Genomic DNA, 14,468 nt, shown 5'->3' with positions numbered 1-14,468 from the left:
GGCGGTGTGTTTCCCCGTCACGCCGGAGAGGGACGAGCCTCTCCGGACACCAAAGTGGGCGGAGCCAGTGAATCCTGCGCCTGCCCCCCAGAGGTCAAGGCGCAGGACAGGAAGTATAAAGGCCCAACCCCAGAGCTCACTAGAAGAACAGTCGCCGGAGAGGCCAGATGCCTGTGGCCTACCTCCTGGTTGGGAGACCCCGGCAATCGGCGGCTGACCCGAAGACTGGCCGGACCAGCCGATGCCTGACGCCAACCAGAGCCCGGAGGAGCTGTCAAGCCTGTCCCTCGCAAGTTACCAAGAGGAGCTGCCAAGCCTACCTCTCGCCAGTTACCCTGAGGAGCCCATCATGCTTGACCCCTTGGAGGACACCATCTGGACCCAGGTACCTCTAGAGGGGAAGTAGGAAGTAGCCTGGGGGCAGCTGACCCTAGTTGGGCTGCAGCACTGCCAGAGCTCATGTCAGTGTGTTGCGGCCAGGATCCCCACTGACACAGCAGCGGGTCTTCTGCCGCTGCTAGGGCCCTGGGCTGGGACGCAGTGGAGTGGGTGGGTCTGGGTCCTCCCTGCCACCCAACTTGTGGGTGGCAGTCTCCCCCTCTCCCAGGCCCTTTGGAGGCAGGAGTTTGGACTTGCTGTTTACCTGTTTGCTCAGCCCTAGCCTGAGCCATTGACTCTTTGCTGCCCTGCGCTGACCCAGGGCCTGGGCCTGCTAAGTATAACTGTTTGCTCAGCCCCTGCCTGAGGGCCTGAGCCTGTGACTCACTACTGCCCGCTGACCGGGTGTGAATAACTGTTATGTTTTGCCTCTACTGCTGCGGCGAGAGACTCCCATGGCCAGGCTAATTCCCCGTCACAACTGAAAGGAAGTAGCGAGGTGGTGTGGTTCCCCGCCGCCTCGGAGAGGGACAAGTCCCGGCCAAACCCCTCTATAGAGTCTATGGACCATTGGTCTGGCCCAGTATGGTCACTCTCATGTACATTTCATGGGTTCAGGTACAAACTTGTAACACTCTTAGTTTGTGACTTTTTGAACAAACCTAGCCAGTTTCATATAGACCTGGGTCAGTTTGTATTTACCTTGAAACCATGAGAAACTCCTACTCTTTCCTGTTGTTTCATCAAAAAACTGGGTGCAATTTCATTGTTCACACTGAGTTTTGCTTTGAGTTTTGGGTACATTCACATGTGGTTCTCAAAGCAAAACTTGGGGAGAAAACCCAGGTGGATCACAAAGACAAGTTTCCCTGTGAACCCAAATTGCCTTGTTTCCCACAGTAATAAATAAATTGAGTAATAAATTATGGTTTGATCCTGAGATGTGCCAAGCACCTGCTGTTCCCATTGGATCTAATCCTGAGGTCCTTATGAAGCTATTAGTCAATCCTCACTAATGCAAAACTTCTGTTGGCTTCAGTGGAGTCAGTTACTTTGGATCAGTGGAGTCAGTTACTTTGGATTTCTAACTGAATTTTGACCTTGTGTAAACACTTCAGGAATAAGAACAGGAGTACTTGTGGCACCTTAGAGACTAACTTATGCTCAAATAAATGTGTTAGTCTCTAAGGTGCCACAAGTACTCCTGTTCTTTTTGCGGATACAGACAAACATGGCTGCTACTCTGAAACTTCAGGAATAGGCGCCTTGACTTCAGTGTGAATGTTGGGTGTTAACAATGGCAGCATTGGGAATATGGTGCTCATTTATTTTAGGGATTTCTCCAGACTGGACACCCCCCTTCTCCAGGGGAAGCTATACAAGGACAACTCCATCTGGACACAGATTTAGAGGGGATCTGCCCCTTTAAGGACACCTCGGTCTCCTGGGAAGAGCAACTGCCCCAACATGACTCCATCCCCTTGGTTACCTTCAGGGAAGGGATACCTAGCCTGGGCAAATGTTTAGCAATGAGACCCTGAGTACTCATCACCTCTCAGGCCTCTCAGGATCAGGCCCTTTGTGTGAGATGCTGATATTTGTACGCTCTTTTACATAGTGAATAAAAACAAATCTGTTGATGAAAAAAACAGAATACTGTTGTATTACTGTCAGCGTTCATCCTCGTGACAAATTGTAGGCAATGACAGTTTGATAAAGTATTTTATTTACAAGATAACTTTACAAAAATAATTTCAATAAAATTATTACAAAATTCATTTACAATATAATACAGCTGCATCTTCTCAAAAGGTAACACTGGATTATTATGGGGAATACTATGTCTAGGCATACGTTAGGTCAATCCATAGCATAAATAATATTTCGAACAACGCACTATTTTATGATAGTATACATACCAGTAACAAAGAGTAATAAACAACAAACATTACTTTATAAGTCTCAGATGGTTCATCTGTAAGAGTGGCATTAGCAATATGAAAGCAACAAATGGGGAACCCCAGAAAATGCAACCGTCTTATATTAGTTCTATAAAAGCAGTTCCAGCCATTTGTTTGCATATGTTTAGTTTAGCAATGAATGTAAGAGCCAAAGTCTGCTCTCAAGTGTCTACAAGTAGCTCTCACTGGCTATGAATCTGAAAACACAGCTGGAATGACAGCAGTTTATCTATATTTAAGAACAGCTTTTCCAATATCATTCTCTGACATGTTTTTTCAGTGTTTGGTCAAGACAGCAGACAGAGATCAAATCCAATCTCTACAATATCGACACTCAGGGCTGTAGGGCTCTGTGTGTTTGTACCTATTGGTATATTGTTGTTAATGAAAATTCATTCTTTGGTTCAGGATCTAGTTTCTCAGTATTTAGGAAACATATTGAGCTCCTCCATGTGGCAGAATCTCTGTAACTCCCCACCCAACAACATTGCCCCTGATATTACATGAATCTTCTGCTCTAGGCCGCGCTGTTATCTCTTCATTGCTGAGAACTCTATCCCAGATATTAAAGCCAGTCAGTTTTCCCGAAAAGGCTAAAGTTTCATCAAAACCACCTCCGACACAGCAACCATTCTTTTCTTGGCCTAGCTGCAAAATTCCTCCATCTGGAATTATATGAGCTTCTGCTATTTCTGAGGTGGTAGCAACAAGCTCCCCATTTGCCCACAATGATATGGTCCCGTTGTCTGAGCTCCAAGTGCCACAAAAGTGAGCCCAATGTCCAGGAGAAATTGTGTTTGGGGCAATTAACTTGTTCTGGTCACTACCTACAGCAAGTACTGCAGACTCATGGCTGAGATAGAATTGAATTTCATATGGATTTCTCTTTGTTCCGTAGGAGAATACGATAGTTTTGTCCAGCACCTCAGTCACTTTGACCCAAATGCAGGCAGTAAAGGATTGGAGCGTCATGTCAGCAGTTGGGTGAACACTCCCAAAGATCTTTTTGGAACGCATTGGGAATAAAATTGCAGTTTCACACCCTGGGGGAGGGGGGGAAAACAGAATTAGAAATATTATTCTACCCCAGCTAATTTCTGTAAAAGGTGAAGTATTTGTACATTCACAGTTTGGATCCTTGACATAAACTTACCTCTTTAGGCTGGGATTTCCAAAGGGAGTCAGGCTCCTTTGAAAATCCCCATACCATACAGTATGTTGTAGGAATACATGATAGAATGAATGCATTGAACATTTTATTGCCATGGGGTTGAAATAATCACATTGCTTGGATTAGACAGGTCTTCCCAAAGAAGTAGCTATAAAAAATTTACAGCATGCCTGCACCATGACATGCTTTGTTTATGACATGTTTTGTTTCATGTGTGTCCTTTTTTAGTCTCAGTATTCTTTTCTCCTTAGAATCATAGGACTGGAAGGGACATCGAGAGGTCCTCTAGTCCAGTCCCCTGCACTCATGGCAGGACTAAGTATTATCTAGACGATTCCTGACAGGTGTTTGTCTAACCTGCTCTTAAAAATCTCCAATGATTCCACAATCTCCTGAGGCAATTTATTTCAGTGCCTCAGTGTTCTTTTCTCCTTAGGAATACAGCATGCTGTTGGCATGGGAGGAACTCAGTGGCCTTTCCAGGTTCATCTTAAAGTTAGAATGGCTGGAAATTTCTTCCATAGTTTGTGAAACCCAGGCATTGGATAGTCATGATCACATACTATATGTATGATAAAGAGCAATACAGTCTATTACCATATTAGATAATGGCTACAATTTTGGAAAGTGCCTAAGTGACATACTAGCCTATGCCCCATTGACTATCAAGAGACCTAGGCTTATAAGTGCCTAAGTCACTTCTGAAAATTGGACCTGCACTCCTATATCACTTAGATGCTTTTGAAAATTTTCCCATGTTCTGAATACGATATACTATGAAGAAATTATGACTCAGATAAACACAATTATAAGTGAAAAAATACTATAGCTTATTACTTAATATTTTTTGCATAAAAGTGCATACTGAAAGGAGTGGGAAAAAAGAGGCCCACTGTGCAGATTCTGAACACAATTATATCAGTGTAAATCCAGAGCAACTCCACTGACACCAGAGGAGTTATTCTAGACTTACACTGCTGTAATTGTGAACAGAATCTGGCATACAGTACATTACAGGAACATTTCACCTACTCAGACTAGAGTCAAATCCTGATTAGTTCCCAAGTGACAATGAGCTCAGTGTGCTCATCCTAGTCCCTTGTGAGTTTCTATCCACACCATAATATTTTCACGCAATTTGTCACATGTGGTGTTGCCTGCTGGAGTGGACTGGAGCAATGGGTGTTGAAAGGCAGGCGTGTGTAGGGACCATAGGCAGAGCCATGTAGAGAAACTTCCAAAACTGCCTGCCTGCTCTGAACTTTGCTTTAATTCTTTTAGTCATTAACTTTCAACTGCACCCAAAACCAATTAATATAAAATGAACTGAAAAGATCAATTTCTTAAGAAGCTCTTCTCCCATCTCCAATCAGTGATGATCAGTATGTTGATAACAAAAATTAGATTAGTGATGGCCAGTAACAGAAATCCATTCAAGAAAGAAAAGTAACTAATGATAATAAAAGCATATTTGACATTCTCAATACTGCTGTCTAGTTAATATATGATACATTAATATTCCAGTTGACTTAGGGTAAAAGAGGCCCCCCTCTACAATTAAGCTGACTCATTTCCTGTTTAAAGAAGCTATAGAAGCTAAAATTTCTCAAATATGTCTTAAAATCTTTGCTTTAATGAATGAAGGACTCTTTCTGCCTTCCAGGATTAGACTGCTGCATTATTTCATATGCTGGTTTCTTTGAACTTTCAGCACAATAATTTTTTTTTCATTGGCTTTTTTTCGGGGGGCATATGGTGGGGAGGCAACTGTGGATAGACACTACTTTAAAATGTTAGGAATACTATCTTGAAACTGCTTTTTAATTAGCAGACTTTCTGGCTTTATTATTGAGGGCTAAACAAAATTAAAACCAGCTTCATGGAAGAACAACAAAAGTGTGTTTAGAAAATCCCTTAAGAGTAGGTCTGGCAGTAATTCAAGATGTGAGAAATCAAAACCAGTTGCTGAAAACTCTCTTGGAAAAGATCTCCAGAGAGACCTATGGAGTATATATATATATAATTATTTCTATTTTATATCATATTAGGATATTTTCTGTAAAAACATATAGAGCAGAGTCTGTCTCAATTACACAGATGTAATTCAGGAGTCATTCCAATGAAGTCACTGGAGTTATTCTGGATTTACACCAGTGGAACTGAGCTTGGAATGTGATTGTTAAATGCTAGTCAGAATACATATTGCTCTCTGGTTGGTACAAATATGCACAAATGAAAACTGACTGAGAGGTTTCACTTTTGTTTCATAGAATGAGTTTGGCATATTGTGGGAGAGACTTGAATAATGATGTAACCATCTTGTTAAATCTGAAAAAGACAACATTTTTGTGCAAGCAAAAGAAATATTGCTGGTTGCATTCTTTCAGTGTAATCCTTGCCTCTGTCACTCTCCCCTCCTCCCACATATGTTAGTATAACACTATATACTATTTTTTCCTGCTTCTGGTTACAAAGCTATTCTAAATTAAAGCTGAATTCATGGTCTACCATCATAGGATACATTTTGTTCAAGGTTATAAAATGCCTTAATATTATCTTAATAGGTTCAGGTGTGAATTACTCTTTGCAGTTATGGCAACATTTTCAAAGCTGTAAGAGGTGTGCCTACAAAAGATACTTACTTTTGTAAGAACTCACATTGCAGCATCACTGTATATTCACTAGCACAAACTGTGTAACTGCACACCACACTTCCCACATGCACACACACATATGGGGTTTTGTGATTCCAATGTGCATGCATTTTTGTACCAGGCTCCTTTTGTCCTTGTTGGAAAATTTGGCCCATAAAATCATTATATTGGTAATATTTATAACAGGTGGAATTATAGATATTCAGTAGTTTGAGCTTTATATTTGAAAGAGATGTGGTATATTGGTAGTAATTTTTCACACACCTCTTTAGTTAGTAATATATAGGGGTTTATTCTTCCATCCCTAAATTTCTCTAATTATTTCAGTCAGGTGCCATACAATGGTGTATAGAAAGCCTGGAACACAGGATTTGAAATACTAGATCAGTCCATATGATCCATCTAGCATGGTATCCAGACCTTAGCTGCCATCACTGTATCATACTTCAAAAGAAGGAAAAAACCCTATATACAAGATACATGGGGAAAGCTGTTCCTTCCTGACCCACCAAAGGTGATCAGTGTTTGCCCAGAAGCATGACATTTGATTAGATGTTGCCCATTGACATTGTCCGTGTTCTCTCAGGTCTACAATTGCCCCAATTCACAGCTAGAATTGGTGAGAAGGATGCAGCATTTGGATTAGAAAAAGTAAAGATTGGCAGTATATGGAGCAAATGAAAGCTTTCTGTGAACTAAGGTGGAAATCTGGAGCTGGGAAGGTGAAGGGCAAGAAAACATCAAGATTTCATAAGTTAGTCTATTTAAAATGTGTCCACTGCTCGTTGGTCACAGCCTTAGTCTGGAAGCCTCTCCTAGCCTCAGCATCACAGTTGGAGTTGACTTACTCTAATAATAACTTTGACTAGATTCTTCTTTGGTCCCCACATTTGAAAAGCTGGCCAACTATTTTTACGGAGAGCTTGGTGGGTTTCCCCACTGCACACACATCTTACTTCCAACTGTCCCTTTATTGTCATGCCCTGACATAAGAATGTTTAGCTGATGTATTGAATATTGCTGTTCTGGACAGGGTATTAAAAGAGAGAATTCTGACAAATGCTACCTGGCATAGACTTACCAGCTGGCAGTAAGTGCTGAGCTGCCCACTTTTGCGATCCTTTCAGTTCAGCTCTTGTTTGCTGTACTTCTTCCCACAGAGAGTTCAAAGTGAAATTGTCCCCTCTGCCCACGTAATTCGATTTATCTTGCTGCTGAAAACCTGTCTCCACTTTAGCTGTCCTCTGCCAAACACTCTCCAGCTGGGTGAGTCTGTTAGACACATTGAGGGTCAGCTGCAGAAGCTCTTCAAGAATCTTTCTTTGCTCAGATTCATGAAGCGTCTTGGACTCCTGAACGTGATCTCTCTTCCTCATCAGTGTTTGGTCCACCTGTGACAAGACTCGGGAGGTGACTTTCTCAATGGTGGTGGTGCACGTGCCAGCAAAGTTAGCCACAAACTCGATCATTTCTGCTCGTAGAGTTTGCAGTTCCACCTTAAGGATTTCATCAATAGACTGAAGCAACATGTTCTCTTTCATCTGCGAGTTCTCAAGCATGATGAAGAGTTTGTCCCATTCCGTGTCCTCTCGCTGACAGTCACATGAAATAGCTGAAGTACAAGACACAGATGTTATTATTTCTCTTCACTCATTTTTTTCAAACAAAGGAGTTATTTAATAAAAATCTCTCTTCATTTATTGCCTATGCTCTCTAAACCGCCAGTGCTTTCCCTCTGAATTAAAACAGAAGATAAGGCAATGTGTAATTTAGGTGTTCTAAGAATCACAGCAACATTCCCAACATTTCTTTTATAAGGGAGAACTGGAAAATAAGGAGTATAGAGAGATTTTGCAGGGACATGCTAAAGTATTTGCATCGTTTGGCTATGTTAAATAATCTACTTTTACAAAGCACTTTCATTTTGTCTGAAAAAATGGTATGTTTGCAATAACTGTTACAAGAACTAAGTAACAAAGAGCGTGATTTAAATAGCTTCTCTTTGGTTTTTATAGAAACTGCTATCTTGTGTTTAATAACACAAAAATAGTTTAAATCCACTTACTTTCTTCAGTAGCAGGAACTATACTTTCTATTTCATTCTCGAAATTCAGGTACATGAGATCATAGTCCTCATTGTCCAGAGCAGAGGAGGAAGACCAGAAAGCACAAAGTAGAATTGTCAAAGAAAGCATTTCTTGAGACAGCATACTCCAGCTGTTTCCTAAAAGTCTCTGAGTCCTCTGAAGTTAAAGGTCTCTCGGAATTGAGCAGAGACAAGACTATCGGCGTCTAACACAGAAAGCCCTTAATAAATACTCTGGGAGTTCCTGATCTTGAATGAATGAGTAACGCTAGTGCCACTGCTGTAATAAGAGTGCTTCTGACTTTTATTTTTTTTGGATGGGAGTAGGGGGGAGGCATGCACGTTGCACAATCTTGAACCTTAAAAGTTTACAGTGTGGGTGGATTAACTAGAGGAGGGGAAAGAATGGGGAAAGCTGCTCTTGCAACTGTGACTTTTCCTGTGAGACCAGACTTTTGTAACATGAAGTGGTAGCATTGACTGAAGAGAACAAGGGGAACTAAATCACTGTGAATTTGATGGATAAAAGCAGGATAATCATTTTACTATCTTGTGCTATTTTACATACCTTTTGTACGGAAGGATTTCTGTAGACGACCTATTTACAAATTCCTTTTGCATAGAATGGAACATACAGTGAGGAAATATATATACACATACAGAGAACATGAAAAGGGGGAAGTTGTTAGTCTCTAAGGTGCCACAAGTACTCCTGTTCTTTTTGCGGATACAGACTAACACGGCTGCTACTCTGAAATCTATCTACCAAAAGTTTCATATAGCACCTAATACGAAGCAACAGTAATATCTAAGCCCTGGATGAATAACTAGGGGCTTTTCAAGTTAATGGAAAAATGTTGGTATTGTATTTTAGCATAAATAGTCCAATTATGCAGCTGCTAAGCTAAAGTTACTTCTGAAATAAAATACTTATAGTGACGTTACAACACATTTCTATCTAAAATAATTCCAGCTATTTTAATTTTTCTTCCAATCCTTCCATGACCACTATAGTAATTCCATATACCTAGCCAGTGAGATCATTTAAATGTTATTCTGAAATAATCTAGACAATTCTAGTTTAACTTTTCTCGTGCTTTATATTTGTCTTAGTCAGGGACATACTCAGGCAATTTCTCATTAAGATTTTAGATCACTGGACCAAATTCTACCCTCAGTTTCATCTGGGAAATACCTTTGAGTTCAGAGTGGTTTCATGGGTGAAAGGCAGGAAGTTCCAGGGGTTAGAGCACTAGCCTAGGACTTGGGAGACCCAAGCTGAACTCTTTACTCTGCATAGACTTCCTGTGAGAAGTCAAGCATCGACCTTGAGAAAGTCATTTAACCTTTCTGTGCCTCAGTTTCCCTATATGTAAAATGAAGATAACAAAACACTTTCCTTCCTCACAGGAGTGTTGTGAAGCTAAGTACACTAAAGATTGAGAGGCCATCATTAACTGCAGTGATGAGGGCCATATAAAGAACTAAGACAGATGTATAGAATCCAGGGCAAAATTCGACTCTCTGTGTACAGCAGGTAGAGTTGCTACCTCACAGTGTTACTAACTGTAATGTACCTGCATTTTAAAATGTTTGTTTCCCCAGACTGCATACTTACTATTAATTTAGATAACTGATATCACATCATCAACAAGTAATAAGTTGTGATTTAAGATGGCACACCCACGACATCTCAGCCTTGGTCTAGGCTAGACAGGGTATGCTGGTATAGCTATATTGGGAAACCCTCCTAGTGGAAACACAACTTAGTGGCAAAAGCACTGTCTTCCTGATATAGCTTATACAAGTTCCCTGAACAAAATAAGCTACAGCTATATTGATTGGAGGTGTGATTTTCTTCACACTCCTAAGTACCATAGCTATGCCAGCAAAACTTTTAAATGTAGACCAGGTCTCATTTGTTCCAGCACTGTTGTTCTTTGTCTTTTCTCAACTGAATTCCTTCCACTCCTCCTTTTTCACAACTGGGATGAATTTTCTTTGTCCAGGAGCATGAAAAGCTCATCCTTCCCTAAGGTTATCATCAATGAATTTGACCAGTTAGTAGCGTTTAGGGGTCTAATCCTGCATTCCATGGACATGGAAAAACTCCCCTTGAAGTAAATAGGGATTGTGCATGTGGAAAGGATGCAGGATCTCTTTCTGTAAGAACTAAATAATCCAGAGGAGAAAATATAATCTGTTTAACCTACTTGTGAAGGACGGTACTACCCCTCTAAGGGTCAGCTCAGAGTTTACAATGAGGATAGCCTAGGTGTAATCACGGAGTCTCCCTGCTCCATTTTAGTAATGACCTGTTTAAACAGGAGCATAAGTCATCCAGCTTGCCAAGGGTGGTGATTGCTCTCCCAGGCTCCAGAAGACTAACCTGAACAGACTCAGAGACGTTGCCTGGCCCGCTGAGGCTTGAGGAGCTTGCAAACCAGGAGTTGAGAGTTAAGGGCCACTTGAACTGCTATTACACAAGCACCTTCCAGGAGACTTGATTAAAGGAAACACACTTATTTTTGATTAGTGTGTCACTTTTGGTTCTCACTGCCCAGCTCCCTTTACAGGGAATGTTCGATGCTCACCTGGGAGAAAGTAACCTGCAGTGCCAACCCTAGCCACAAAAGTGTGCACAGGGCTGGCACACTCCTTTACACTAATCATTAAAAATGTAGGTTCATATTCAAACTCAAGGGTAAATCTAGGGAAGTTTAAGTCAGTATAATTTGTCGTCTTCTGGCCCATCATTATGTAAATTGAAACTCTGCTAGCCCCACTTACCAACATGTAAGGGCTTGTCTACACAGGGAAACAGCCTAGTTATACCAGCTATTCCGCTGTAGCTATACCGGTCAATTTCCTCAATATTATACATCACCTTTCAATGTAGCTCTTATTGTCTGGTATTTAGATGTGTGACTGTTACAGAATAAAGAGGCCATATGTGGCCCTTAATCTACAGTGGAAGTCCAGCTGGGTGGAATTTTCAAAAGCACCTAGCTGTTTTAGGAGCACAACTCCCATTAATTTACAATGGGATTTGTGCTCCGAAATGAGTTAGGCGCTTTTAAAATCTCATGCAGTAATATCTGTGGGAGTTTTGCACAAAGAATGTGGATAGAATATGACCCAAAACTGAACTAGTCCCACTGTCTGCTAATTCCTTTGGGATAATTCATTAGCAAATACCTTTCCCTTATGACTGTCCCTTATAACCTTTCATCCTGAAGGGTTCCAAATTGCTTAACAAACATTATATTTACAGCATGGCCCACATGAAACAAACTCTGGTGCAGAAAGTGAAAGTTGGGTGGCCCTCCAGCTGCACAAGAGTGGAAGAGGGGGAAATACCAAGCTGGGATTTACACTTTCCTAGTGTATATGATGGATATAAAGCACATAGCTTCTGATCATGGTTGAGAAATCTTCAGTAACCACAGATGAATAATTATAGGATAATATCCTAGACCCTGCCAAGTCCCCTTTGTTCTGCTCTCTTAAAACTGCCCTATATGGGGAACCAAGAATTCCTGACTGATGTAACTAGCTGTATGCTACCTCCTCTCCAGAGTAGGGGGCCAGATGGGGGTATGGCTGGAGGTGCTGCATTTTCCTGTAGGTGTAATGGCCTCTGCGGGTGGTTACAAGCTGGCACAATGAAAAATAACCCTTAGGCTGTTCAAAGTTGCATTTTAGTTTTTTAGTTCATAGTCAGTTTTCGATTATGCTTTTACTGTGTCTTCCATGAGTTTGATGTTGTAAAAATGTATTAACTGCTGGCTTTTCAGCTAACACATATGAACCATTTCTACTATCCAGTGAGTAGCCTGTTTATCTTCCATAGCTACAAAGCACAAATTAAAATGGGAGAAAAAGCAAAAGGCCAATATGCCAGTTCCTATTGGAAACCAAATCCACAGAGACTTTAAGTACTTTAAAGGATTTAGAGAGTGGATCCATACTACATAGTGATAGGCAGATGTTTTCCATATGTTGTGCAAATGTAACTTAAACATTCCAAGACAGGCATGTATAGCTTGTTATGTTATACATTTCTATATGAGACTTGGTTTCAAATTAAATTGTGCAGGCACATCTTCAAACACTAGGAAATGTGTCAGAGTATTTTGCATGTCTCTCTCTGATTGACTCTCTCATCTCTTCCCTTTGACTCTTGGAAATGGCACCCTAACCACTTATGTTCAAATTCACCTTCATGCTCGTTTACTTCTTTAAATAACCAAATACTGTTTCCATATGTTGGTTGTTTCATTTTAGCCTTTTATTCTCAGCAAACAAGAAAAAATAGTTACTGTGCATTCTGTGGTCCTTTTCAGATTCATTTAAAACTACACTTACTCTGTCTTTTAGGTCTCAGTTAAATATCACTCAAATCTGAAATCTCATGAGCCAGCCTTCATTTACATGGGCTTGTACTCAAGGCTGAAAATAATGATTAATAGGAAATGTTTTCTATTTTCCCCATATTGCTTCACTTAGTGAAATTCCTCCTTCAGTAATTTGTTCTCTGGTTTCTTGGTCTAATATACATGTTGTACATCTGTGGACTTTTTGTTTTTCTATATTCCCCATGATTCTCAGAAATTCAAAGTTGTTAACATGCCGCACCTGTATGGAGGTATCTAGCTATAGGGATGTTGGTATCAGAAATGCCAAGATGGCAGATAAAGCTTTGAAACACATTTCTTGGGATTACTCTATTTTCACTCTGTTAACAGGAAATTCCATGTTGCTGCGCGTGTTGCCTTCTGTGTATGAAAAGCAGCCACAGCCAATTAACAACCATCTGATGGAGCTGGTGACACTGATGTCTCAGCTGGAGCAAGCAGAACAACACCACCTTCTAAGGCTATTTCAGATAGTGGCAAGGAGAAAGCAACCTGAGGTAAATGTATAATACCAGACATTGCCAGTGGAATAAGGTTATTCTCTTTGGAGAGTTTATGTTGTTCAGAACATCCTGACAGTACAGTAAAGTGTCCCATGTACTGCACATACCAGGTCAGTGGTTCTCAATCTTTCACATACCAGAAGGCTCCCATGTTACAATAGAAAAGGTTTCGGGACTCCCTGCAAGTAGCCATAAAGAAAGAGAAGGTGATCCTGACCCTGCTAGACCTGTTTGTGACTCCCTCACTGAAAATCTATTAGACAGGACTAAAGCTCAAACAATACTGCAAACATTTTGTTCGACTACTTGTTGGATTTGGTAAATGAATTTGCTTCAGCCACACTCTCTTTTGTGTTTGCTCTCTGCAAACATTTGAGCAGTAGAGGGTTTACCTACAAAAATGCTGCTGGAAAGCAAACGTTAGTGATCTGGGTGAATATTTGTGAAAATTGAACTTTAAATTCAAATGGATAAATTTGTGTGCTGGACGTGTTTGTTCACTCAGTCAGACAGGCAAGGAACCCCACCAGGCAGCTTATTCAACCAATTACAACTAAGCAACACAGCTCAAATTTTGAATATTTATGATCAATCCATGTAGTAAATTTACAAGATGCTGGTTGAAAAAATGCAAGGAAATTACTATCTTCCCATGGATATTCTGCAAGAAGAAAAGGACACTGAATTTGTCAAATAAATTACTTCTTGCCAATTATTTGCTCAGCTCTGCTAAAGAGATGGTCAAATCGTCAGGAAAATGTTCAGAGTGCTGACATTTTTACTGAGTTAGGGAATGTAATGTAACTATTTTACATAAGGTGTGCTGCTATATACACTACATATTTGCAAAAAACCTTCGAAGAGCCAGATTTTCGCAAATGTTCTTTAATTACTGTAATTTAATACATGGAAGTTTAATGTACTCAGCTAATCTGTACAGGCTGCCTGAGGCTGTCAGATAAGATTTATTGGGGGTATTTAAAGCTGGCACTGTTATCTGGCCAGGGATGAAGGATCTAAAATGGGAGACTATCCACCCTGACTCAGCTCATTTTAGCTTAAAATTTCCTACCACTTTTGGTTATTCCTTTGCCAATTATGTATTGTTTCTCATCATTACATTTCCTTTTTGAAGATAAGGATGTACTAAAAAGGCTTAAACAATCTTTGAAGTCAAGTTAAAATGAACTAGTGCCAGAATATGAGTGAGCAAGAGTGTAACTAGAGCGAAAGATGTTGTGCTTTGAAAATGATACACCTACTTACACAAGCATGACACTTATAAGGCACAGAACAT

General features: G+C 40.5%; 2 protein-coding genes across 3 annotated transcripts in view; one reads left to right on the top strand and one right to left on the bottom strand.

The window, feature by feature from the left end:
- VEPH1 (ventricular zone expressed PH domain containing 1) overlaps positions 1–14,468 on the top strand; it is a 139,802-nt gene that overhangs the window by 21,284 nt on the left and 104,050 nt on the right. For both annotated transcript variants that reach the window (XM_065411151.1, XM_065411150.1), the window contains exon 4: positions 12,999–13,165. In XM_065411151.1, the coding sequence (XP_065267223.1) occupies positions 12,999–13,165 (167 nt within the window). The remainder of the gene's footprint in view (positions 1–12,998; positions 13,166–14,468) is intronic.
- Positions 2,766–8,374, bottom strand: PTX3 (pentraxin 3). Its single transcript, XM_065411321.1, has 3 exons — positions 8,230–8,374; positions 7,246–7,776; positions 2,766–3,382 (listed from the first exon to the last, which is right to left on the bottom strand). Exons 1-3 carry the CDS (start codon positions 8,372–8,374, stop codon positions 2,766–2,768), a joined length of 1,293 nt encoding a protein of 430 aa, XP_065267393.1.

Source organism: Emys orbicularis, chromosome 9 (assembly GCF_028017835.1).
Source record: "Emys orbicularis isolate rEmyOrb1 chromosome 9, rEmyOrb1.hap1, whole genome shotgun sequence".
NCBI lineage: Eukaryota > Metazoa > Chordata > Testudines > Emydidae > Emys > Emys orbicularis.
Note: the sequence above shows the minus strand (reverse complement) of the source record. Positions and strands in the feature narration are given on the sequence as shown.